General features: G+C 39.6%; 1 protein-coding gene across 2 annotated transcripts in view; it reads left to right on the forward strand.

Moving 5' to 3' along the window:
* The window catches only part of LOC130219143 (ELKS/Rab6-interacting/CAST family member 1-like), a 70,997-nt gene that overhangs the window by 25,443 nt on the left and 24,163 nt on the right, over nt 1-21,391 (forward strand). The window contains exons 6-14 of one of the 2 annotated variants that reach the window (XM_056451432.1): nt 3,024-3,191; nt 3,267-3,434; nt 6,050-6,187; nt 8,275-8,415; nt 9,739-9,879; nt 11,475-11,668; nt 11,955-11,966; nt 20,280-20,364; nt 20,479-20,610. In XM_056451432.1, coding sequence (XP_056307407.1) covers nt 3,024-3,191; nt 3,267-3,434; nt 6,050-6,187; nt 8,275-8,415; nt 9,739-9,879; nt 11,475-11,668; nt 11,955-11,966; nt 20,280-20,364; nt 20,479-20,610 — 1,179 coding nt within the window. The remainder of the gene's footprint in view (nt 1-3,023; nt 3,192-3,266; nt 3,435-6,049; nt 6,188-8,274; nt 8,416-9,738; nt 9,880-11,474; nt 11,669-11,954; nt 11,967-20,279; nt 20,365-20,478; nt 20,611-21,391) is intronic. The other variant, XM_056451433.1, reaches the window with a different exon arrangement.

Genomic DNA, 21,391 nt, shown 5'->3' on the forward strand with positions numbered 1-21,391 from the left:
TTTCAGTAAAAGGTAGTATTCTTTTCAGTTATGTCATGTTTTATCTAATTTAAGTTCAGCAAGGGAAGCAGTGGTCCATATAACTAAAAAACAAATCGGGTGTAGTCAGGAGTTGTGTACTTTCGCTGTTCTACCACTTTTCTTTATGATCTTTTGTTAATATTTTGTAAAATAATTTCAGCTTGGGAATTGGTAGACAATTCCTTTTTCTGGATTAAACATCTTTGTGCGAAGACCAAACCTTATGGTAGTTTGGCCAAGTTTGGTTTTGGCCCTTATCAGTGGTCTTTTTTTGACAAATGAAAATATATCATATTGTCTAGTGCAGTCTTTTCCAACCCTGTTCCTGAAGGCACACCAACAGTACACATTTTCAACCTCTCCCTAATCAAACACACCTGAATCAACTCATCAGAACACTAGAAGAGACTCCAAAACCTGAAGTTAATGGGTCAGAAAAGGGAGACACCCAAAATATGTACTGTCGGTGTGCCTCCAGGAACAGGATTGGGAAACAATGATCTAGTGTATAGCAAAATAATGTGTAATTAAATCGAGTTGTTTATTGGAGAATTGATGCAACTGGATCTGTAGAATTCACAAATTAATAGTTCAGTACAATTTGTGAACCAATTTAACAGGTTAACTGACAAAGATTCAGCCCGGACACCGCTATCACATCTCCTCTTCAAAATATATTTGTAATATGTGGAAGAATAAAAAGTAAAATATTTTGTTTTGGAATGTTATTAGGTAAAAGTTTTCTAAAATAAAAATACTCTGATGAGGACAGATTATAATGCGAGGAATAATTGATTATGATTATTAGAAAAGGGGTTGTTCTAATAGTAAGTTCTAATAATTCAAGACATTTGTCAGTTTTTTGTCCTCAACCTGCTCCTGTGTGTCGTACTACTTTCTTAAACATCTCAGCCTAAGCCTTCTTTTTTGTTTTGTTTTGATTTTTGACAGTTGTAGGCCACGCAATAACTGAAATCATTCAAAGTGCATCTGAAATCACATACTTTCTTTACAATAGAGTATGCATATAGTTTCAGCATGTGCGAATCAGCAATGAACCCTTTTCACGAGACTTATGACATGTTTAACGGTCATCATAATCTTGGTCTAATCATAATCTAAAACATATGAACATTATGTATTATATCATCTTTGAATCAAATTACAAAAAATGAATTACTGCTTATGTGAGACATTTGAAATGCAGAGTGTATGGGCAGGACAGTAAATTTGATGTTGTTCTCTCTACTGGGTGCTCTTATCAGTCTCACACAATTTTTATTTTTATTTTCCTTTTTTTGAAGTTTTTCTTTTATCATTTCAGCAAATAATTGTCAATTTTTTTTTGTTGTACTCTCCAATTCACTGCTCTCTAGGTTTACTTAACTATGATGACTTCTGCTACTGAGATGTGAAAAGGGTCCATAGTCACATTGCAGGATCTGCAATGTTAAGTAGGGATTATAATAACCAGCCACCATAGCTCAGAACAAGTGATTTTCATTTGGATGTGATTTAAAGGTCTGCGACTATGTAAGATTTCAAGCGAATTTGAAGCAAATAGTTATAATGTTTGAAGCTTTAACAAAGATTAATTGTATTTAATTATTTATACAATGAAGACTATACAGAACAACATCGTCTGCGAGCATGGACCTTCAGCATGCACTGGGGCGGTTTGCTGCCGAGTGTGATGCGGCTGGGATGAGAATCAGCACCTCCAAGTCTAAGGCCATGGTGCTCCACTGGAAAAAGGTGGTTTGCCATCTCCATGTTGGAGGAAAGTCCTTACCCCAGGTGGAGGAGTTTAAGTATCTCAGGGTTTTGTTCACGAGTGAGGGAAGGATGGAACGTGAGATTGACAGGCGGATTGGTGCAGCGGCAGCAGTAATGCGGTCGATGTACCGGTCCGTTGTGGTGAAGAAGGAGCTGAGCCGAAATCCAAAGCTCTCGATTTACCGGTCAATCTATGTTCCTACTCTCTCCTATGGTCATAAGCTTTGGGACCGAAAGGACAAGATCTTGGATACAAGCGGCCGAAATGAGTTTCCTTCGAAGGGTGGCAGGGCGCACTCTTATGGATAGCATGAGGAGCTCTGACACCTGGGAGGAGCTCGGAGTAGAGCCGCTGCTCCTCCACATCGAGAGAAGTCAGTTGAGGTGGCTCGGGCATCTGTTCCCGGTGTTCCAGGCATGTCCCACCGGGAGGAGGCCTTGGGGAAGACCCAGGGCACGCTGGAGGGACTATGTCTCTCGGCTGGCCTGAGAACCTGGAGGAAGTGTCTGGGGAGAGGGAAGTCTGGGGTTCTCTCCTAAGACTGCTGCACCCGCGACCCGACCCCGGAAAAGCAGCAGAAAATTCTAAAATTATGAATTTGTCCCAAATAGATTTATACGACATCTTGTGAAATGATATTCATATAAAAATAGTGCAGACAAATTAAATATCGCAATGTGAGTTTTTCCAATATCATGCAGTCCAAATGTGAAAAACAGTATGTTATCTGAGTAGTAAGTTTGAACACATAGTATTTGAAAAACAGAAGGCAAGAAGTACCTAGATGATCTTTCAAGCAGTTGTGAAGTAAATGTATTATCTACTTGAGCAGTTTCGGTGTAGGCATATATAAATGTAATGCGGTCAAAGCCTGCCTGGTACTTTAGCCCTGTGGTTCCTTAAAACCATCTGATACCTTAGAATATTTATCAGCCAATCAGAATCAAGCATTCAATACCCACAGTATAAACGTACTTAGTAGTGAAGTAAAAATCCTGTCCCCCATACCTAATGAGAGTTTAAATATGAAAGCAACCCACATTAATGCACTTTGACAACCTTTGGAAGTGAATGAAAGTAGACAAACTCAGAACATATGTGAGTCATTCACATTTAGAATTTAACATCATCCACTTGTGATTAGACTGACTAAAATGCATCTTAATACCAGGTGCAATTGTTTTACATACTGAATAAATAACAAAGGACTTCTTCTGTTATGTAGATGGACCAAGTTAAGCAAGACCTTTCCAGAAAAGACACTCAGCTTCTTGGCTTGCAGACCAAGTTGGAAACCCTGACTAACCAGTTTTCTGACAGCAAACAGCATATTGAAGTGCTCAAAGAGTCTCTGACTGCCAAAGAGCAACGGGCTGCTATTCTGCAGACAGAGGTAAGAGATCTTACCGGTGGTTAGTCTTCACCCATTGGACCATCAAATTCTCTGATCTCTGCCACTGTTTTGCAGGTGGATGCTCTGAGGTTGCGTCTGGAGGAGAAGGAGACCACGTTAAACAAAAAGAGTAAGCAGATTCAAGAAATGTCTGAAGAAAAAAGCACACTCAATGGGGAAATACATGATCTGAAGGACATGCTGGAGGTCAAAGAGCGTAAAGTCAACGTACTCCAGAAAAAAGTGAGGACTGCTTGTTTTCATAGTCTGTTTAAAAAGTCTGTTTTTCCATCACTCTGGGATAAAGTCAGACAGAAGTTGCTAAGTATTTTATATCAGTATGCTGATGTACACAAAAAAATGTTGAGATTTTTTATTTAACCCAATGGTTGAGTTAAAAATATTTGATGCTTTGTTGGGTTATTTTGAACTTTTATTGTGTTCTTTATTAATAACTCAACCAGTTGGGTTAAATATTTGGAGCTTTGTTGGGTTATTTTTAACATTTTTTTGGGTTATTTATTTAATAACTCAACCGGTTGGGTTAAATATTTGGAGCTTTGTTGGGTTATTTTTAATCTTTATTGGGTTATTTGTTTAATGACTTAACCAGTTGGGTTAAAAACTTGGAATTTCAGTAGTCAACTGACTTAAATGACAAAGAACAGCTGTATTAATATGTGTACGTAATGTTGTTTTTTTGTCATTCATTCATTTTCTTTTTGGCTTAGTCCCATTATTAATCCGGGGCCACCACAGCGGAATGAACCGTCAACTTATCCAGCACATGTTTTATGCAGCGGATGCCCTTCTAGCCACAACCCATCTCTGGGAAACCTCCATACACACTCACTCACACTCATACACTACGGACAAATTAGCTTACCCAATTCACCTGTACTGTATGTCTTTGGACTGTGGGGGAAACCGCAGTTGTTTTCTGTTATAACCTTTATTTAATCTTAAGCTCAAGTTTTTAAATTTTTTTATCAAATTACCTCTCCATGTCATGTTTTTTCTATTTGTTTCACCCGCACTCTTAAATATTGATGTTTTTAAAACTCTATGTTATTTATTTACAAAGCCATAATTAGAAAAATAATAGTAGTACTAGTAATAGTAGCAATTGTAATACCAGAATGGAAAAAATAACATTTAATCAAAATAATCCAATGCATTGGGTTAAAATAACCCATAGTTGGGAAGGTGCTATAATAATCTATAGTTGGCTATATGTTGGGGTATTTTTAACCCAACTGTTTTAACTGAGTACATAAAACTGAAACAGAATATTGAGTAGGGGGTGCCACTCCTGTTAGCTAAGAACAGGAAACTGAGGCTGGATATTTTCTTGGCACACTTTGGACACATTAGTACCAATTGAGCATTGTGTCAATGCCATAGCCTACCTGAGTATTGTTACTGACCATGTCCATCCCTGTATGATAAGCACGAATCATCTCAGACTGGTTTCTTGAACATGACAATGAGTTCACTGTACTCAAATGGCCTCCACAATCACCAGATCTCAATCTAATAGAGCACCTTTGGGATGTGGTGGAACGGGAGATTCGCACTATGGATGTGCATCCGACAAATCTGCAGCAACTGAATGATGCTATCATGTCAATATGGACCAAAATCTCTAAGGAATTTTTCCAGCACCTTGTTGAATCTATGCCACGAAGGATTAAAGCAGTTCTGAAGGCAAAAGGGGTCCAAACCAGTACTAGTAAGGTGTACTAGTACTCCTGTATGTACATACAGCTATGGAAAAATAAATAAGAGACTACTCTTATTCTGAGTTATAATGAACTTACCATATTTCTGATATTGGGATTGACTAAAATGTTAGGACTGATAACATTTATTACAAATATCAGATGAAATATTAAAATTCAGACAATTGTTTTACAGAAAATTACAATTGTTGTAATTTAAAATTAATTAAATATAGATTTTTTTAATTATTAGTCATCAGTTATTTTAATACATCAGCACATACAAATACAGTCTCGGCTGTACAGTGGGGGAAAAAAGAAGGTAAAATATACAAACAACCATAGAATAGAAAATCAGGAGAAATTATTGTCAAAAAGGTGTCCATAGCTGCCAGAAGTCATCTGACTTTTGATGTATATCATAGGTGAGTTTCTCTAGTAGAAATAACGCACATACTTGAGACAGCCACCTTTTAAAGGAGGGTACCTGAGGAGATGACCACAATAAAAGTATACATTTCTTTGCCAGATAGACCAAGATTAAAAACAAATGCTTGGTGTGGGAGTACAACACATTCTCTACTCCACCAAATAACAAATAAAATTCCAGAGAAAAGCCAAATTTTATCTTAAAGAGTTCTTGTAGAGAATGATGTATTTTCTTCCAAAAAGAGATGATTTTGTCACAATACCAGAAACAGTGAAGGAATGTTCCTTTGCATTTTTTGCAGTTAAAATAAAGATCAGAGGAGTTTCTGTAAATCTTTTTTCAGATGCAAGGCTGTAAGATAAACTCTGTTAATGAATTTGTAATTGAGCTCATGAACACCCAATGAAGTACATTTAGAAAACAAATTGTTACATATTTCAGACCAATCTGAAATATCAATTTTTTAACAACTCTTCTGATGTATAAACGTGTACCATTACTAAGAGGGAGCGGGGTTAATTATTATTAATTACTTAATAAATATTTTTCCATAATGGCATTAATGGGGCAAAATAGTGCCAGATGCTTTGGGGTAAGCTGTGCCATTATAGCTTTTTCTTCAAGAGTAAGAGTAAATTAAAAATACTTTTAGAAAATTAAAACGTCACTTCAATGTCACCAATCTCATTTCAACCCATGTGTTTCAGATTGAAAACTTGCAGGAGCAGCTGAGGGATAAAGAGAAACAGATGAGCAGTCTGAGAGAGAGGGTTAAATCCTTACAGACGGATACCTCTAATACAGACACAGCCCTGACCACACTGGAGGACTCACTGGCTGAGAAGGTGAGGAGCCCCTCTAGAGGACGCTCTAACACAGTGCTTACCAACTTGGGGCTCACCAAAGATTTAGGACAGGGGTCACCAAATTTAGTAGTTTGGGGGTTACAAGTAAAGAAGTTTAAACTGAGTGCTGAGGGAAATTATGTGAATTAATTCAGACCATAAACTGGATCATATCAATGCAAAGTTTGGCTAAATATTAACCCCAAATAACAATATTGTGCGTTCTAAAGGCATCGAAACTTAAAACTTCTTAAAAAAAGTCAGAACAAAGGTTTTTATAAAAGAGTGTTAGCAATAGTGAATGTTTTGCTGTTTGTTTCCTAAACAATAATGCATTTTGGGAGAAATTATTCAGTTATGACTTCTGTTAGACCTGTCGATGGTGATGTCACTGTAGCTCAGATGCAGATCCAATGATATTACACAGCAGCTAATCAGCTAACCTCCATCATTAGAACCAATGTGACCTGGAGTTTAGATGCTCTGCCCAAGCCCAGACTTGACCGGTCAGGCCAATATTTCCTGCCACTATTTTCGGGCTGGGCCATTTGTGGTTTTTTAGTCATTACTTAATAGTTGGTTGGAATGCTATGCCATAATTAGAAATATTATACAAATATTTCAGCAAAGTCGACCTGAGCAACATGTGTGGGTCTACAAAGTTGCACAATTCACAATGCGTGTCATGCACAGCAACCCTCTATCTCCTGCTACAGCATCTCCTCCACTGGCACACATTCATGTGCAAGCAGAGTGTTTTTTGGTCATTATCAATGCACTGCCACTTTAATTGTGCGTGAGCAGCAGCAAAAATATACCCAGCGCCGAAATGATCGCGGCAGTGCTGCTTCGCACTGACGCACTGCTTTTGCGTGTTATATGAAAGTTCTAATATGTAAACATGGACGCCGAAAAACATGCCCCCTCACACTCACACATGCGGTTTGAAAGAGGTGATAGCAAAAAACGGGGATCTTCACGAAGAACAGACACATGAAGCAGTCATGCTGCAGCCGTGGCAGAAAGGATGATCATCAGCCTTCAATGTCCTCTTTTGTTACAATTCATTCTGAATAAACAAACAATGCAGTTGCTTTGTCCTTGCTGCATTATTCATTAAGATATAACAGCCCACATATTAAAAAATAGTCGGGTTTAAATCTGGGTCGGGCTCATAATTAGAGTTAATGTTTTGGACACAAGGTACACAGGCTCGGGTAAGGTAGGATTTCATTTTTTGTGCCCGATCTAAGCTCGAATGTGACCACCTGCTTAAACAGGGAGAGTGCCTTGCAGCCATGGAGACATTCATGAGAAACGCATCAGAACTATTTGCAGGCACTGCATAATATCATTGCACCTGCTGCAGCCATGGTACGGCAGCAAAGTTAATGAATTATGTATGGTTAGTATAGTTCCTAGCCATATCAGCCCAGAAAATGGCAGCTTTTCATTTTCTGTTGGTCTTAGTACACAATGGAACTACAGAAGAGTCAAGCTTTAAAAAGGAAAATAATTGACTCTTTAGTCATTTTTGAGCGAGATGCTAATGGTCTAATCCAATTCAATGATTTATACTAAGCTAAGCTAAAAGTGCTCCAACCAGACCGGGATACAGGCTAAACAGATTTTAAAAATTTTACAACTCATCTGATTAACTCTAGGGGAGTTGTAAAATGAGACTATTCGACAAAAAAAGTGGAGTATTCCTCACTAAATTACTACTGGTCATTTTTTGATATTAGTTTTGTTGTTTCTATCAGAATAGCATGTACAGAATCCACCCTCTTCTGGGAAGCAGCAGCTTATTCGCATTTAAAGAGATGTGCATAAAGACAATGTGTTTTCTGGGAACATTAGATATGTATTTTTTATGAAAAGGGGCATAATTAAAATGGAGATTTCTTGGCAAAAAAAGGTTGGGAATCACTGCTGTAATACATTACCAGACTTTAGAACAAAACACTGGTGCTCCTCCAAATGGTTACAGTCTGGAGTCGAAACATCTGTGCTTGGTTATAAACAGTTGATGCTCGTTGTATATGCTGTCTTTTTGGCACCGTGTTAATGTGAGCACTTCTCGACAGGAACGTATTATTGAGCGTCTGAAGGAGCAACGTGACCGCGAGGAGCGAGAGAAAGCAGAAGAGCTGGACACCAGTAAAAAAGAGCTGAAGGAGTTAAAGGAGAAAGTCAGTCTGCTGCAGGGAGACCTGTCAGACCGAGAGGTGCTGAAAAATCACAGGAAAACACCATTCAATTTTAATTTTTCTAATCATTTTCGATGCAGCACTTGTGAAATGTGTGCAGAAAAAAAGTCACACTTTATTTTGATGGTCCGTTTGCTGAATTTAAGTTACATTGCATGTACATGCCAACTAATTCTCATTAGATTAGATAAGTAGACTCAGGGGTTGGAGTTAGTGTAAGCTGACATGTACTTGCAGTTTCGTATAGTCAGTTAAACAACTGTTGAAGGAGCAGTATCAACAAATATTAAGCAGACAGTCTACTAATACTCAAATGGACCATCAAAATAAAGTGTTACCGAAAAAACTACATAATACAAAAAAGAATCAGGTAAACTATTACTATTAAATTCTTCAGAGCAAAATTGCATAAGAAATTAGATCATATTTTGAAAAATATATCATGTATCAAGTTTATTTTTCTTACTCAACTGGCAAATAGATTTTAGTATAAATCTAACAATATGCAGTGAGGTTTATGTTTAAAAAATATTGAATAGTAAGATTAAAAAAAAAGGTTACCTAATTGAAGATACAAGATACATCAGAATCAGAATCAGAATCAGAAAGTGCTTTATTGCCAGGTATGTTCACACATACTAGGAATTTGTTTTCGTGACAGAGCTTCTACAGTGCAACAGCATTACAGAGACAGGACAAAAAACAGATAATAAATATATTTAAAAAAAAATAGAAGTAAGTAGTGAGTGCAAATATACAGATGACAAGTGTATGTACGTGTTTATTACTATATACAACGTTATATGTGCAGCTGTTATGTGCAAATTGGCATGTAAAGTGTGTTGTTAAGGGTTTTAATTTGAGCCTATAGATATTTTTTGCCTATTGATAATTATTAAATTATTATTATTATTAGTGCAAAATTGCAAAAGAAATTAGATCTTGTTTTTAGAAAATATATTATAAATTAAGTTCATTTTTCTTACCCAACTAACAAAAAGATTTTAATATTAGTCTGGCAAAATATAGTGATGTTTATGTTCAAAACAAATAAAATTTTAACAGTAAGATAAAAATTTTTTATTGCATTTTCAGCATATCTAGCACAATATTTAAATTAATATGTGTAATAATTTACTAAATGACAAATTGAAAAAGAAATCTGCTCATTATGCACGTAAAGTGGTCAACCTTGAAACAAGCACATATTCTACATGACAGTTTGGTTGAGTGTCTGTCAGAACAGATAAACCACCAAACCGTGACCTTATAAAGGTACATGAATACTAAAAGTGTTTGTAAGTTGTATACCTGTGACCTCAATGCGAAGTGTGTTCCCAGACGTCTCTGCTGGACCTGAAAGAGCATGCGTCGTCCCTGGCCTCGTCTGGCCTAAAGAAAGACTCCAAACTGAAGAGTCTAGAGATCGCCCTTGAGCAGAGGAGAGAGGAGTGCAGTAAACTGGAGAATCAGCTCAAGAAGGTGAGCCACAGCATAGAAGTAAAATAATTCCCAGTTTTGCTATGCTTTAAAATATTTCATTTACTAGATATAGTTTTTTTGATAAATCTGTGTTTGGACAAGGAAAAGCTGCAGAATATTGGAGACATTTTTCCATCAAAATAGCTGAAATCATTCATGGACTCTTCACTCTTGTTTGATCGTCCTCATGCCAATAATTCTTTCCACTTTACAAAACATACACAGATAGGTTTAAAGAGATGACTGGAAATTCTGTCATCGTTTTCTCACTTGTTCCAAACCTGTTCAAGTTCAACAGAAAAAAGATCCCATAAATGTTTGAAACAATTAAAGAACGAGTAAATAATGACAGAATTTTTATTTTTGGGTCAACTATTTGGTTTGAATGTCCATCTATTATAATGCACAGTGGGTTCTAATAATGTACAGTCTATAAAACTAAAGCTTGAAAAAGAAAGTTGAAATGTTACATTATACAAGATTGTAACCTTCAGAAGAAACGTCAAATAAAGATCAACAATTTGAATTATTTTATTTTTAATTTAATGGTGGAATATTGTTTCTGAAGTACAGTTGCTTTGACCTGATGTCCATTGAAATGGACAAACAAAAAAATCAATTTTATCAATTCTTTGGTTTTCGTTTGAAATTTATTTTTTCTTTTGATTCATTTGGTCTCATTTACTTTTACATTTTTTTCTAAAAGTTGGAATGTAATTCAACATTAGTGAATACACTGTAAATTAATATGAACTAGCAACGAACAACTATATTTTCATTAACATTAACAAACATCGATAAATACTGTAATAAATGTATTGTTAATTGTTTGTTTGTGTTACCAAATAAATGAACTAACATTAAATAAAACCGTATTGTAAAGTATTAAAACAATAATTATGATATTACTGTAGATGCTAAATATTGCACATCTAGTGCATAGTACAAGTATCCAAATTGGGAAGTAGCCATTATAAATTACAGATGCAAAAACTAATGACATACATGAAACATTTTTATATGTGTGTGAGATCTACAGTTGAAGTCAGAATTATTAGCCCCCTGAATTATTAGCCCCGTGAATTATTAGCCCTTTGTTTATTTTTTCCCCAGTTTCTGTTTAACGGTGAGAAGATGTTTTCAACACATTTCTAAACATAATAGTTTTAATAACTCCTTTTTAATCACTGATTTATTTTATTTCAAGACACTTCTATACAGCTTAAAGTGACATTTAAAGGCTTAAATAGGTTAATTAGGTTAACTAGGCAGGTTAGGGTAGTTAGGCAAGTTATTGTATAACGATGGTTTGTTCTGTAGACTATCGAAAAAAAATTTAGCTTAAAAGGGCTAATAGTTTTGACCTTAAAATGGTTCATAAAAAATTAAAAACTGCATTTATTCTAGCCCAAATAAAACAAAAAGACTTTCTCCAGCAGAAAAAATATTATCAGACATACTGTGAAAATTTCCATGCTCTGTTAAACATAATTTAGGAAATATTTAAAAAAGAAAAAACATTCAAAGGGGGGCTAATAGTTCTGACTTCAACTGTATTTGAGTTTGTGAAAGTTGTGTTTGTGTTTCTATCTTAGGCCCATAGTGCTGCAGTGAACGCGCAGGCCAATGCTGAGATTTCTGAGCGCATTTCTTCGCTTGAAGCTGATGTGTCCAGACATAGAGAGGACTCGGCCAAAGCCCAGGCTGAAGTCGATCGTCTACTGGACATCCTCCGTCAGATGGAGAATGAGAAGAATGACAAGGACAGAAAAATCAGTGAGCTGGAGAGGTCAGTCTTTCTCTCTCATCTCCTTTGCAAATGTGATTATTTTTCACGTTGGTGTAGCAGTCAAAACGCGTTATGTTTTCTTGCTTTTTTGCTGCCATCTTTGGGCATCAACGTCAAAACGTTTTCAGTGTTTGCGTTTGACGAGGCTGATGTTTTGACTGGACTTCTTTTGCCTCCCTTTGACTTTTGCATTTAAGCTCTGTTTTTTCTCACACTGAGTGGCCTTTGAACTTCTGCTTTTTGTCTCCCTTCTTTTTCACTTTTTCACCTGGAAATGTTTACCTAGTGTGGCTTCCAGGTTAGTAGATACATGTGTACTTCCACACACATAAATGGACAGAGTCTTTAAAGCAGTGGTAGGGAACCTATGGCTCGCAAGCCACATGTGGCTCTTTGACAAAAAATCTGTGGTTTTTCAGCTGTCTCCCTTCAATAATATTTTGCGGTTTAAAAAATTATAACTGTCACTAGAAATCCAAAAGTTTCCTATTAAAAATACAAAGACAATTCCTGTTTAGTGTAATTTTTTTACAGCAAAATGAATAAGTACTCAGTTTACAATAAAAGGTTGTTTCAATTAATGTACAGTTGAAGTCAGAATTATTAGCCCCCCTGTTTATTTTTTTCCCAATTTCTGTTTAACAGAAAATATTTTTCAACATATTTCTAAACATAATAGTTTTAATAACTCATTTCTAATAACTAATTTAGTTTATCTTTGCCATGATGACAGTAAATAATATTTGACTAGATATTGTTCAAGACACTTCTATACAGCTTAAAGTGACATTTAAAGGCTTAACTAGGTTAATTAGGTTTACTAGGCAAGTTAGGGTAATTTGGCAAGTCATTGTATAATGATGATTTGTTCTGTAGACTATCGGAAAAAATATAGCTTAAAGGGGCTAATAATGTTGACCTTAAAATGGCTTTTAAAAAAATTAAAACTGCTTGTATTCTAGCCAAAATAAAACAAATAAAACTTTCTCCAGAAGAAAAAATATTATCAGACATACTGTGAAAATTTCCATGCTCTGTTAAACATCATTTGGGAAATATTTTTAAAAAATTCAAAGGGGGGCTAATAATTCTGACTGCAACTGTATGTGTGCTTTGCTGTGGATAAACTTGAATTGCCAATAAAAGGCAAACATCTTACGTTTCTATGGTAAACTCATCTATGTAAATTCAAACAACATTTATTAGTGGTGATGGCGAAAAGAAAAAAAATCTATAAATTGTCCTTCATTCATGGACTTACAGTTGTGATTTATAGAGTTGTGCCTGGTCATAAAGGTTTTGTTTAAATCTGTATTATTTATTATTTATCTATCATCTCTGAAAAAAGGTTCCCGACTCCTGCTTTAAAGAAGAAAAAAAAAAAAAACTCTAAAAGATCCCATGAGATCAGTTTTGTAGCAATTAGTCAAATATATGATAGTGTACCCTTGACCCTTTAGAGGGCACTCTTTAAAATACTTATTGTAAAATCCCTGTAGTGTGACTGAGGGTTTTTACAAGACTTTTGAACTTTTATAAAATTATTATACAGTATTATTGTTATGAAGCGGACAGGAGACAGAGGTAAGGAAACGTTAGGGTGTTTATTAAATGACAACAAGGAGCACATGAAGGATAGCCAGGAGGATCAGGAATGATGTTGGGGTCTTTTCCTCCGTGGCTGGGTAACAGGAATACACGAGGATGGACAGCACACACCAGATACAGCTGACAGAGGATGACACAGACTTGGAAGGACTGGAAGACAGGACGATTCGGGAGGACCAGGAAGACTAGGAGGAATACAAAGAGAACAGGTAAGTAAATCGTTTGTTTTAGCTGAGGATGACTACGCTGAGTGGTCGCTCAGTTGTCCGCTTTCGTCGAGACGAGCCCGGACAATGAGCGACTGGAGTGCTGTGCTTTTATCTGGTGCTCGTGAATGTGATGCAGCTGTGTGCTCATTAGAAGTCAGGTGATGGTGATCTTCGTGAGTGGGGGTCGTGAGAGCCTGACCAATCCATGACAGTACCCCCCTCCCCAGGGCCCGCTCCTGAGGGCCGACACCTCCGACGCCGTGGTGGTCTCCCTCTGCCTCTAGGCGCTGGGAACTCAGGGTGGCTCTCATGAAACTCCACCATGAGACTAGGATCGAGAATATCAGCTCTGGGAACCCATGTCCTTTCTTCGGGGCCGTACCCTTCCCAGTCCACCAGGTACTCCAACTGGCCACCACGACGTCGGGAACGCAAGATCTCCTTCACTGCGTAGACGGCTCCTTCTTCTAGGAGCAGTGGAGGAGGGGGTTCCTCTTCGTGGTCAGGCTCTGTGGAGGGAAGAACAGGATCGTGATAGGGTTTCAGGAGTGATACGTGGAATGTAGGATGAATACGGTAGTGAGAGGGTAATTGTAGTTTGTAGGTGACGGGGTTAACCTGTTCCACGATGGTGAAGGGACCAACAAATCGGGGACTTAACTTGCGAGAGGGCAGTCGCATGCGTATGTCCCGGGTGGATAGCCACACCTTTTGTCCGGGTGTGTATCTGGGTTCTTCAGACCTTCTCCTATCGGCGGTTACCTTGCTTCGACGGACTGCCCTCTGCAGATGTTGATGAGCCTCGTCCCAGACTCTCTCGCTCTCCCGGAACCAGTGATCCACTGCGGGGACATCAGATGGTTCGCCATCCCAGGGAAAGAGCGGTGGTTGGAAGCCCAGGACGCACTGGAATGGCGTGAGTCCGGTGGAGGGTTGCCGCAGTGAATTTTGGGCATATTCTGCCCAGCCCAAATACTGGCTCCAGGAGTTCTGGTGACCACTGCAGAAGGTCCTCAGGAACCGTCCCACCTCCTGAATCTTCCTCTCTGTCTGCCCGTTGGTTTGGGGATGATATCCAGAAGAGAGGCTGACGGCCACACCTAGGAGCTTGAAGAAGGCTTTCCATAGACGTGAGATGAACTGTGGACCTCTGTCCGACACAATATCTTCTGGAATACCAAATGACCTGAAGACTTGATTAAAGATATTGTCGGCAGTTTCAAAGGCTGTGGGAAGACCTTTCAGAGGGATTAGTTTGACAAACTTTGAGAATCTATCTACTATGACTAGAATACAGGTATTACCTTCTGACGAAGGGAGGTCAGTGATAAAGTCCACTCCTAGGTGTGACCAGGGACGGTTCGGAATCGGCAAGGGATGGAGCTTTCCAGCGGGTAGATGACGTGGGCTCTTGGATTGGGCACAGTCCTTACAGCCCTGAACATATTGCCTCACATCCCTTGCCATGTTTGGCCACCAGAATCGTTGGGATACTAGCGAGAGAGTATTGTTGATCCCTGGATGTCCAGTGCCTAGCGAGGTATGTAAGGAGTGGATCAGATCTACCCGGTGTTCAGGTGGTATGAACTGCCGATGAGGAGGGCATCCCGGCGGAGTAGGGGCTTCCGGAGTGGCAACGACTGGAGGAGCGTTCCAGGTGATCGGACAAATGGAGATGTGTTCGGGAAGAATCTTCGTTGGGAGTTCTTCATGATCGTGATGCTCGTGTAAACGAGAGAGAGCGTCTGCTCTTAGATTCTTGGGTCCTGGACGATAGGAAATGGAGAAATCAAAACGTGAGAAGAAAAGTGACCATCTGGCTTGACGTGGACATAGTCTCTTGGCCTCTTTGATGTATTGGAGGTTTTTGTGATCTGTGATCACCTGGAACGGATGTTTGGCTCCCTCCAACCAGTGACGCCACTCCTCCAAGGCTAGCTTGATTGCTAGAAGCTCCCTGTCTCCTATGCTGTAATTCTGCTCCGCCGGGCTCAACTTCCGAGAGAAATAGGCACAGGGATGCAGTCGGGGCGGTGTATCATGATGTTGAGATAATACTGCCCCGACGCCGGTGGTGGATGCGTCCACTTCCACCACGAAAGGAAGATTTGGGTCAGGATGAGTCAGGAGTGGGGCCCTTGTGAACTCCTTCTTAAGAAGGCGGAAGGCTGCGGCTGCTTCTTTGGTCCACTCCAGTCCTTTGGGTTTACCCTTGAGGAGATTAGTGAGAGGTGATGTAATCCTGCTGTAGTCCTTGATAAACCGTCTATAAAAGTTAGCAAACCCAAGAAACCTCTGGAGCTCCTTAATGGAAGTGGGTTCTGACCAGGATAGAACAGCCTCAATTTTCTTCCCATCCATACGTATACCGGTTTGGTCAATGATGTATCCCAAGAAATGAATCGACTTCTGGTGGAATGAGCATTTCTCCGCTTTGAGGTAGAGGTGATGTTCTCTCAATGTGTGTAGGACCTCCGCAACGTGTTGGCGATGTTCGGCCTCACTCCGGGAGTAAATGAGGATGTCATCTATGTACACTATTACACAGTGGTGAAGAAACTCCCGGAGGACTTCATGAATGAAGTTTTGGAATACGGAGGGGGCGTTGACCAGACCGTAAGGCATGACCTCATATTCATAGTGGCCAGTAGGGGTCACGAATGCTGTCTTCCATTGGTCCCCCTCACGTATTCTTATCAGATTATACGCGCTGCGGAGGTCCAATTTAGTGAAGACTTTAGCTTCTCGGAGCTGTTCCAAAGCGGCTGGTACCAGAGGAAGGGGATATCGGTATTTTACTGTACCGTTATTTAGGACCCTGTAGTCGATGCATGGACGCAGCCCTCCGTCCTTCTTGGCCACAAAGAAGAAGCTTGAGGCGGCTGGTGATTTTGAGTGACGTATGTACCCCTGACTCAGAGCCTCCCTTATGTAATCTTCCATTGCCTGATTCTCTGGAAGCGAGAGCGGGTAGATCCTACCTTTTGGCAACTGGGCATCTGGAACTAGGTCGATCGCGCAGTCCCATGGCCGATGCGGCGGTAGCTGGGAAGCTCTCTTGGGGCAGAAGACATCATGAAAGGAGCTGTACTCCTTAGGAATGTGGATAGACTGCTTCTCAGGAGGGCTCTCGACCGATGTTGCAAACAAAGAAATGGGATTCCGACCTTGAAGAGGGAGATTTGGAAAACAGGCAGGTGTACATCCAGATCCCCATTTCTTTATCTCTCCTGTGCCCCAAGAGATGATGGGATCGTGCTTCACCAGCCACGGGCGCCCTAGAATGATGTCCATATTTGCACCCTCCAGAACCAGAAATTGAATCCTCTCTTGATGTAACAACCCCACTTGAAGAAGGATGTCTTCGCATTGTCGATGGATACGGGTCGAAGATCGAGTGCACTGGGTTATCGGTTGTATCTGGTATATATGCGAGGACGCCTCAGTACGGAGGTGGAGTTGACGACAGAGGGATTGGGAGATGAAGTTCCCTGCTGACCCGGAGTCGATGAGGGCTGTGACAAGGAGAGAAATAGAGGCAGTAGTTATTTGTACGGTGGTAGTAAGTGGTTTACATTGTTCAATATTCGTACTGAATACACTCACTGAAGTCCGAATGGGACGAAGGGGACACTCCATACGGGTGTGTCCACTGACACCGCAGTATAGACACAGACCCCGGGTCAGCCTCCTCTGTCGTTCCGCTGATGTCAGTCTTCCAGACTCTATTATCATGGGTTCTGGTTCTGGAGAGGCTGTTGACTCAGGCGATTGGAGGAGTGCAGACGAGGGGGTGATGGTGTCCTGTTGATAGGAGCGGAGACGATCGGAACATCGGAGAGAATGTTGGATGAATCTCTCCAGACCCATTGTATCATCTAATGTGGCCAGTTGGATTCGGAGAGTGGGTTCCAAGCCGAGCCGGTACGTGGTCAACAACGATCTCTCATTCCATCCACTTGCAGCTGCTAGAGTGCGAAACCGGAGAGCATATTCCTGTGTAGATAGAGTACCTTGCTTTAGATGATACAGCTGCTCTCCAGCGGCTACTTCCCCATCAGAACGTCCAAACACCTCTTTGAAATACTCCGTGAAGGTAGTGATGGAATTCATGACCGGCCCGGCTTGGTTCCAGATCGTCTCAGCCCATTTAAGTGCAGGTCCAGAGAGTAGAGATACGATGTAGGCGATCTTCGACTTATCTGTGGGATATAGAGAAGGTTGCATTTCGAATATGAGGGAACATTGTAACAGAAAACCATTGCACTCCCCCGCTCCGCCTGAGTAGGGCGCTGGTCGGGCCATGGGACTGGAAGGAAGGGCCGAAGAAGAAACTGTGGAGGCGGAAGTGCTCGGTGCTGGTGGTGCGTTGGAAAGTGGAGCTGGTGGCTGTAGAATCCGCTTCAACTGGTCCACCAGCTCTTGAAGGTGATCGGGGGTGCTCATGTTGTCGTCGTTAATGGTCCGGGCTTCTGTTATGAAGCGGACAGGAGACAGAGGTAAGGAAACGTTAGGGTGTTTATTAAATGACAACAAGGAGCACATGAAGGATAGCCAGGAGGATCAGGAATGATGTTGGGGTCTTTTCCTCCGTGGCTGGGTAACAGGAATACACGAGGATGGACAGCACACACCAGATACAGCTGACAGAGGATGACACAGACTTGGAAGGACTGGAAGACAGGACGATTCGGGAGGACCAGGAAGACTAGGAGGAATACAAAGAGAACAGGTAAGTAAATCGTTTGTTTTAGCTGAGGATGACTACGCTGAGTGGTCGCTCAGTTGTCCGCTTTCGTCGAGACGAGCCCGGACAATGAGCGACTGGAGTGCTGTGCTTTTATCTGGTGCTCGTGAATGTGATGCAGCTGTGTGCTCATTAGAAGTCAGGTGATGGTGATCTTCGTGAGTGGGGGTCGTGAGAGCCTGACCAATCCATGACAATTATAATCAATGTCAGCAAAGTACCATATTTGTTTTTTTGCCAGAAAAAAGTTAAAATGTACAGACCTAAAGTTAAGTTCTCGTCTGGAAAAACTGACCAAATTTGTATGACTTTACTAAACATTATAATAGTATCACCCTAATATTTTCCAGGAGTGAGCAATATCAACATTGAGGACGTGAACCAGAAATACTGAAAAGGCTGTAGATTTATTCAATATTAATCATCCTCAAAAATGTACAAAATAAAAAAATTAAGCACTAAAACCACTAAAATCAATGACTATAAAAATATGGAGTTCTCAAAAAGGACATGGTGATTCTGAGTAATATTTTATGTTCATTCACAAAATGTTTGCATTGATTTTGAAATGACTGGGGAGTGCAAAACATTTGTAATATATAGAATGACACTGTAACTTTCTCAGGAGTACACAATACCTTTGCAAAAATGAATAGTTTCATCAAGAATAGTAGTGAGGAAATGTCAAAGTTAGCCCTAACTCCAAAGTTTCTCCATGAAACAAAATACTTTTTAGAGAATGCAATGTTACTTGCGAAATGCAATACCTCAAAAAAATAGAATGTTTCTCAGGAATATTGATATATTGATTGATTGATTGATTGATTGATTGATTCATCTCCTTCAGCTTTGTCACTTATTTATCAGAGGTCACCAAAATAGAATGAACCACCAACTATTCTGGCATGTGTTTTATGCAGCGGATGCCCTTCCAGCTGAAACCCAGTACTGAGAAACACCCATATACTCTCACATTCGTATATGCATTCATACACTACGGCCTATTTAGTTTATCAATTCCCCTATAGCGCATGTCTTTAAACTGTGGGGGAAACTGGAGCACCCAGAGGAAACCAACACCGGGAGAACATGCAAACTCCACACAGAAATTCCAACCGGCCCAGCCGGGACCAGTGACCTTCTTGCTCTGAGGCGACAGTTCTAACCACTGAGCAATCATGCCACCCTCTCAGAAATATGATATGACTTTTTTTCTGAGGATACATTTTTATGAAAGAACATAAGCAATTTTTTAAACTACCATCTCATATTTTTTTGAATCACCATGTCCCTTTTGGGTCTCAGTGTACAAATCAATTTATGCAATATACAATTATAATGAACAGTAGGAAAACTGATATTGATTTCGAGATTTACCAAAGATTAACTGTAATAATATTATTAGTTATTTTCATTTAGAAGGATGTTTTCCATTCAAATCGTAACTTAAAATGAGTCCTAAATAATGGCAATCATAATCTAAATATAGAAAGTGATAAAATGAATTAGTAATTTATTTGAGAATTAAAGAGAATTAAATACATATACACACACACACACACATATATATATATATATATATATATATATATATATATATATATATATATAAAATATGGCATTGCTATATCATGCATCCCTAATTTTATCCAATCAGAAGCTCACTAGAATGAGCACTTCTGCCCCTTAACATCACCTATTCAAAATAATAAAAAGATCAAATCATAGCTGTCAAAAACTGATATTCATGGGGTTTTCAGTGAAAAAAAGAAAAAAAAAAGAAAGAACAGGAAATGTAATGTGATTGCTCTTAAATATTTGCTCTTTAATAGTATTATTACTATTAAAGCGTTACTAATAGCACAAGTGTTCACATCTGATGAGCCTTTGCTATATTTACAGACCAATAATAAAATCATATACTTTTTTCCGACAATTAAACAGTTGTTATTATGAACCCCTTTACTCTCCTCCACACTAAAACTCTTAACTTCACCAATAAAATGCAGAGTGTTCCTCTCACAAACATGTCATGTTTATGTTTCAGGCAAATGAAAGAGCAGAGTAAGAAGTCTGGCAAACACAAGGAGCCGCCAGGAAAGGGCAGAAATGTCAACGATGGCCCACAGCAGGTGAGGCGAACAGAGCGATGGTTATGACAGCTCTGTCTGTTTTGACAGCTCTCTGTATTTTTCCCAACACTGTCAAACTGTACTGTGTGTTGATGATAAGCCTGTCTATCCCAGGAGTCCCTGCGGCAGAAGGCAGAGCGTATCGAGGAGCTGGAGGAGGCTCTCAGAGAAAGTGTTCAGATCACTGCCGAAAGAGAGATGGTACTGGCACAGGAGGAGGCCGCTCGCAACCACCAGGAGAAACAGGTAAATACTACAATGATTGATATAGTATTAGTATAGTCAAATGTACCAACTTGGATGTTGATACTTTGCAAATGTGATGATACAAGCATTTCCTGAACGCTTTTGCGGTGATTCTAAGGGTGTTTTCACACCTGTAGATCAATACTTTGGTTTCGAAACAGGGATTAAAATTGGTACAATGTAGTTTTTTGTTCTTGGTTCGGTTTGCTTTCACACAGCAAAGTTTCTAAATAGTTCAACGTGATTAAAAATCATATGCGAGTAAACTCTCCTCACATTGGTCAGAGTTTGTTTTATTTTACGAAATTCCACTCAGCTGTTATACGTCTTATTTTAATTTATGACAATGAGAAATAAGACATTACAAGCAATAAGCTGCTCTTTCATTTTGAATGGTGACACCCACTGACATATTCACCAAACATAAATCAGAGATTTAACTTTCACATACATAGCCTCATTTCAGTTGTCAAAGGTTGTAAAATATATTTTAAGAGTTCACACTTAGCTGATGATTGATAATAAAGCTTGTTTGGCATGCTGTCCCGGGAGAGAGCCCTGAGCTTATAAGATCCTCAAGCCCTGGGCTCCCTCCCATTGCAGGGCGAGAGGGGAGTTTGAGCTCAGGTAGATCTCGATGACTCCCTCTTGCTTATTGTAGCTAAGTGTCATATATGGATGCTGAGAAGAGGTGTACTCAGAGCTTGGCTAAAATATTTTGGATTCATTGTTTAGAGTGCTTGTTTTTGAACTGTGGGAGGAAACCGGAGGACCTGGGGAA

The sequence above is a fragment of the Danio aesculapii genome, chromosome 25 (assembly GCF_903798145.1).
Source record: "Danio aesculapii chromosome 25, fDanAes4.1, whole genome shotgun sequence".
NCBI classification, from domain to species: domain Eukaryota; kingdom Metazoa; phylum Chordata; class Actinopteri; order Cypriniformes; family Danionidae; genus Danio; species Danio aesculapii.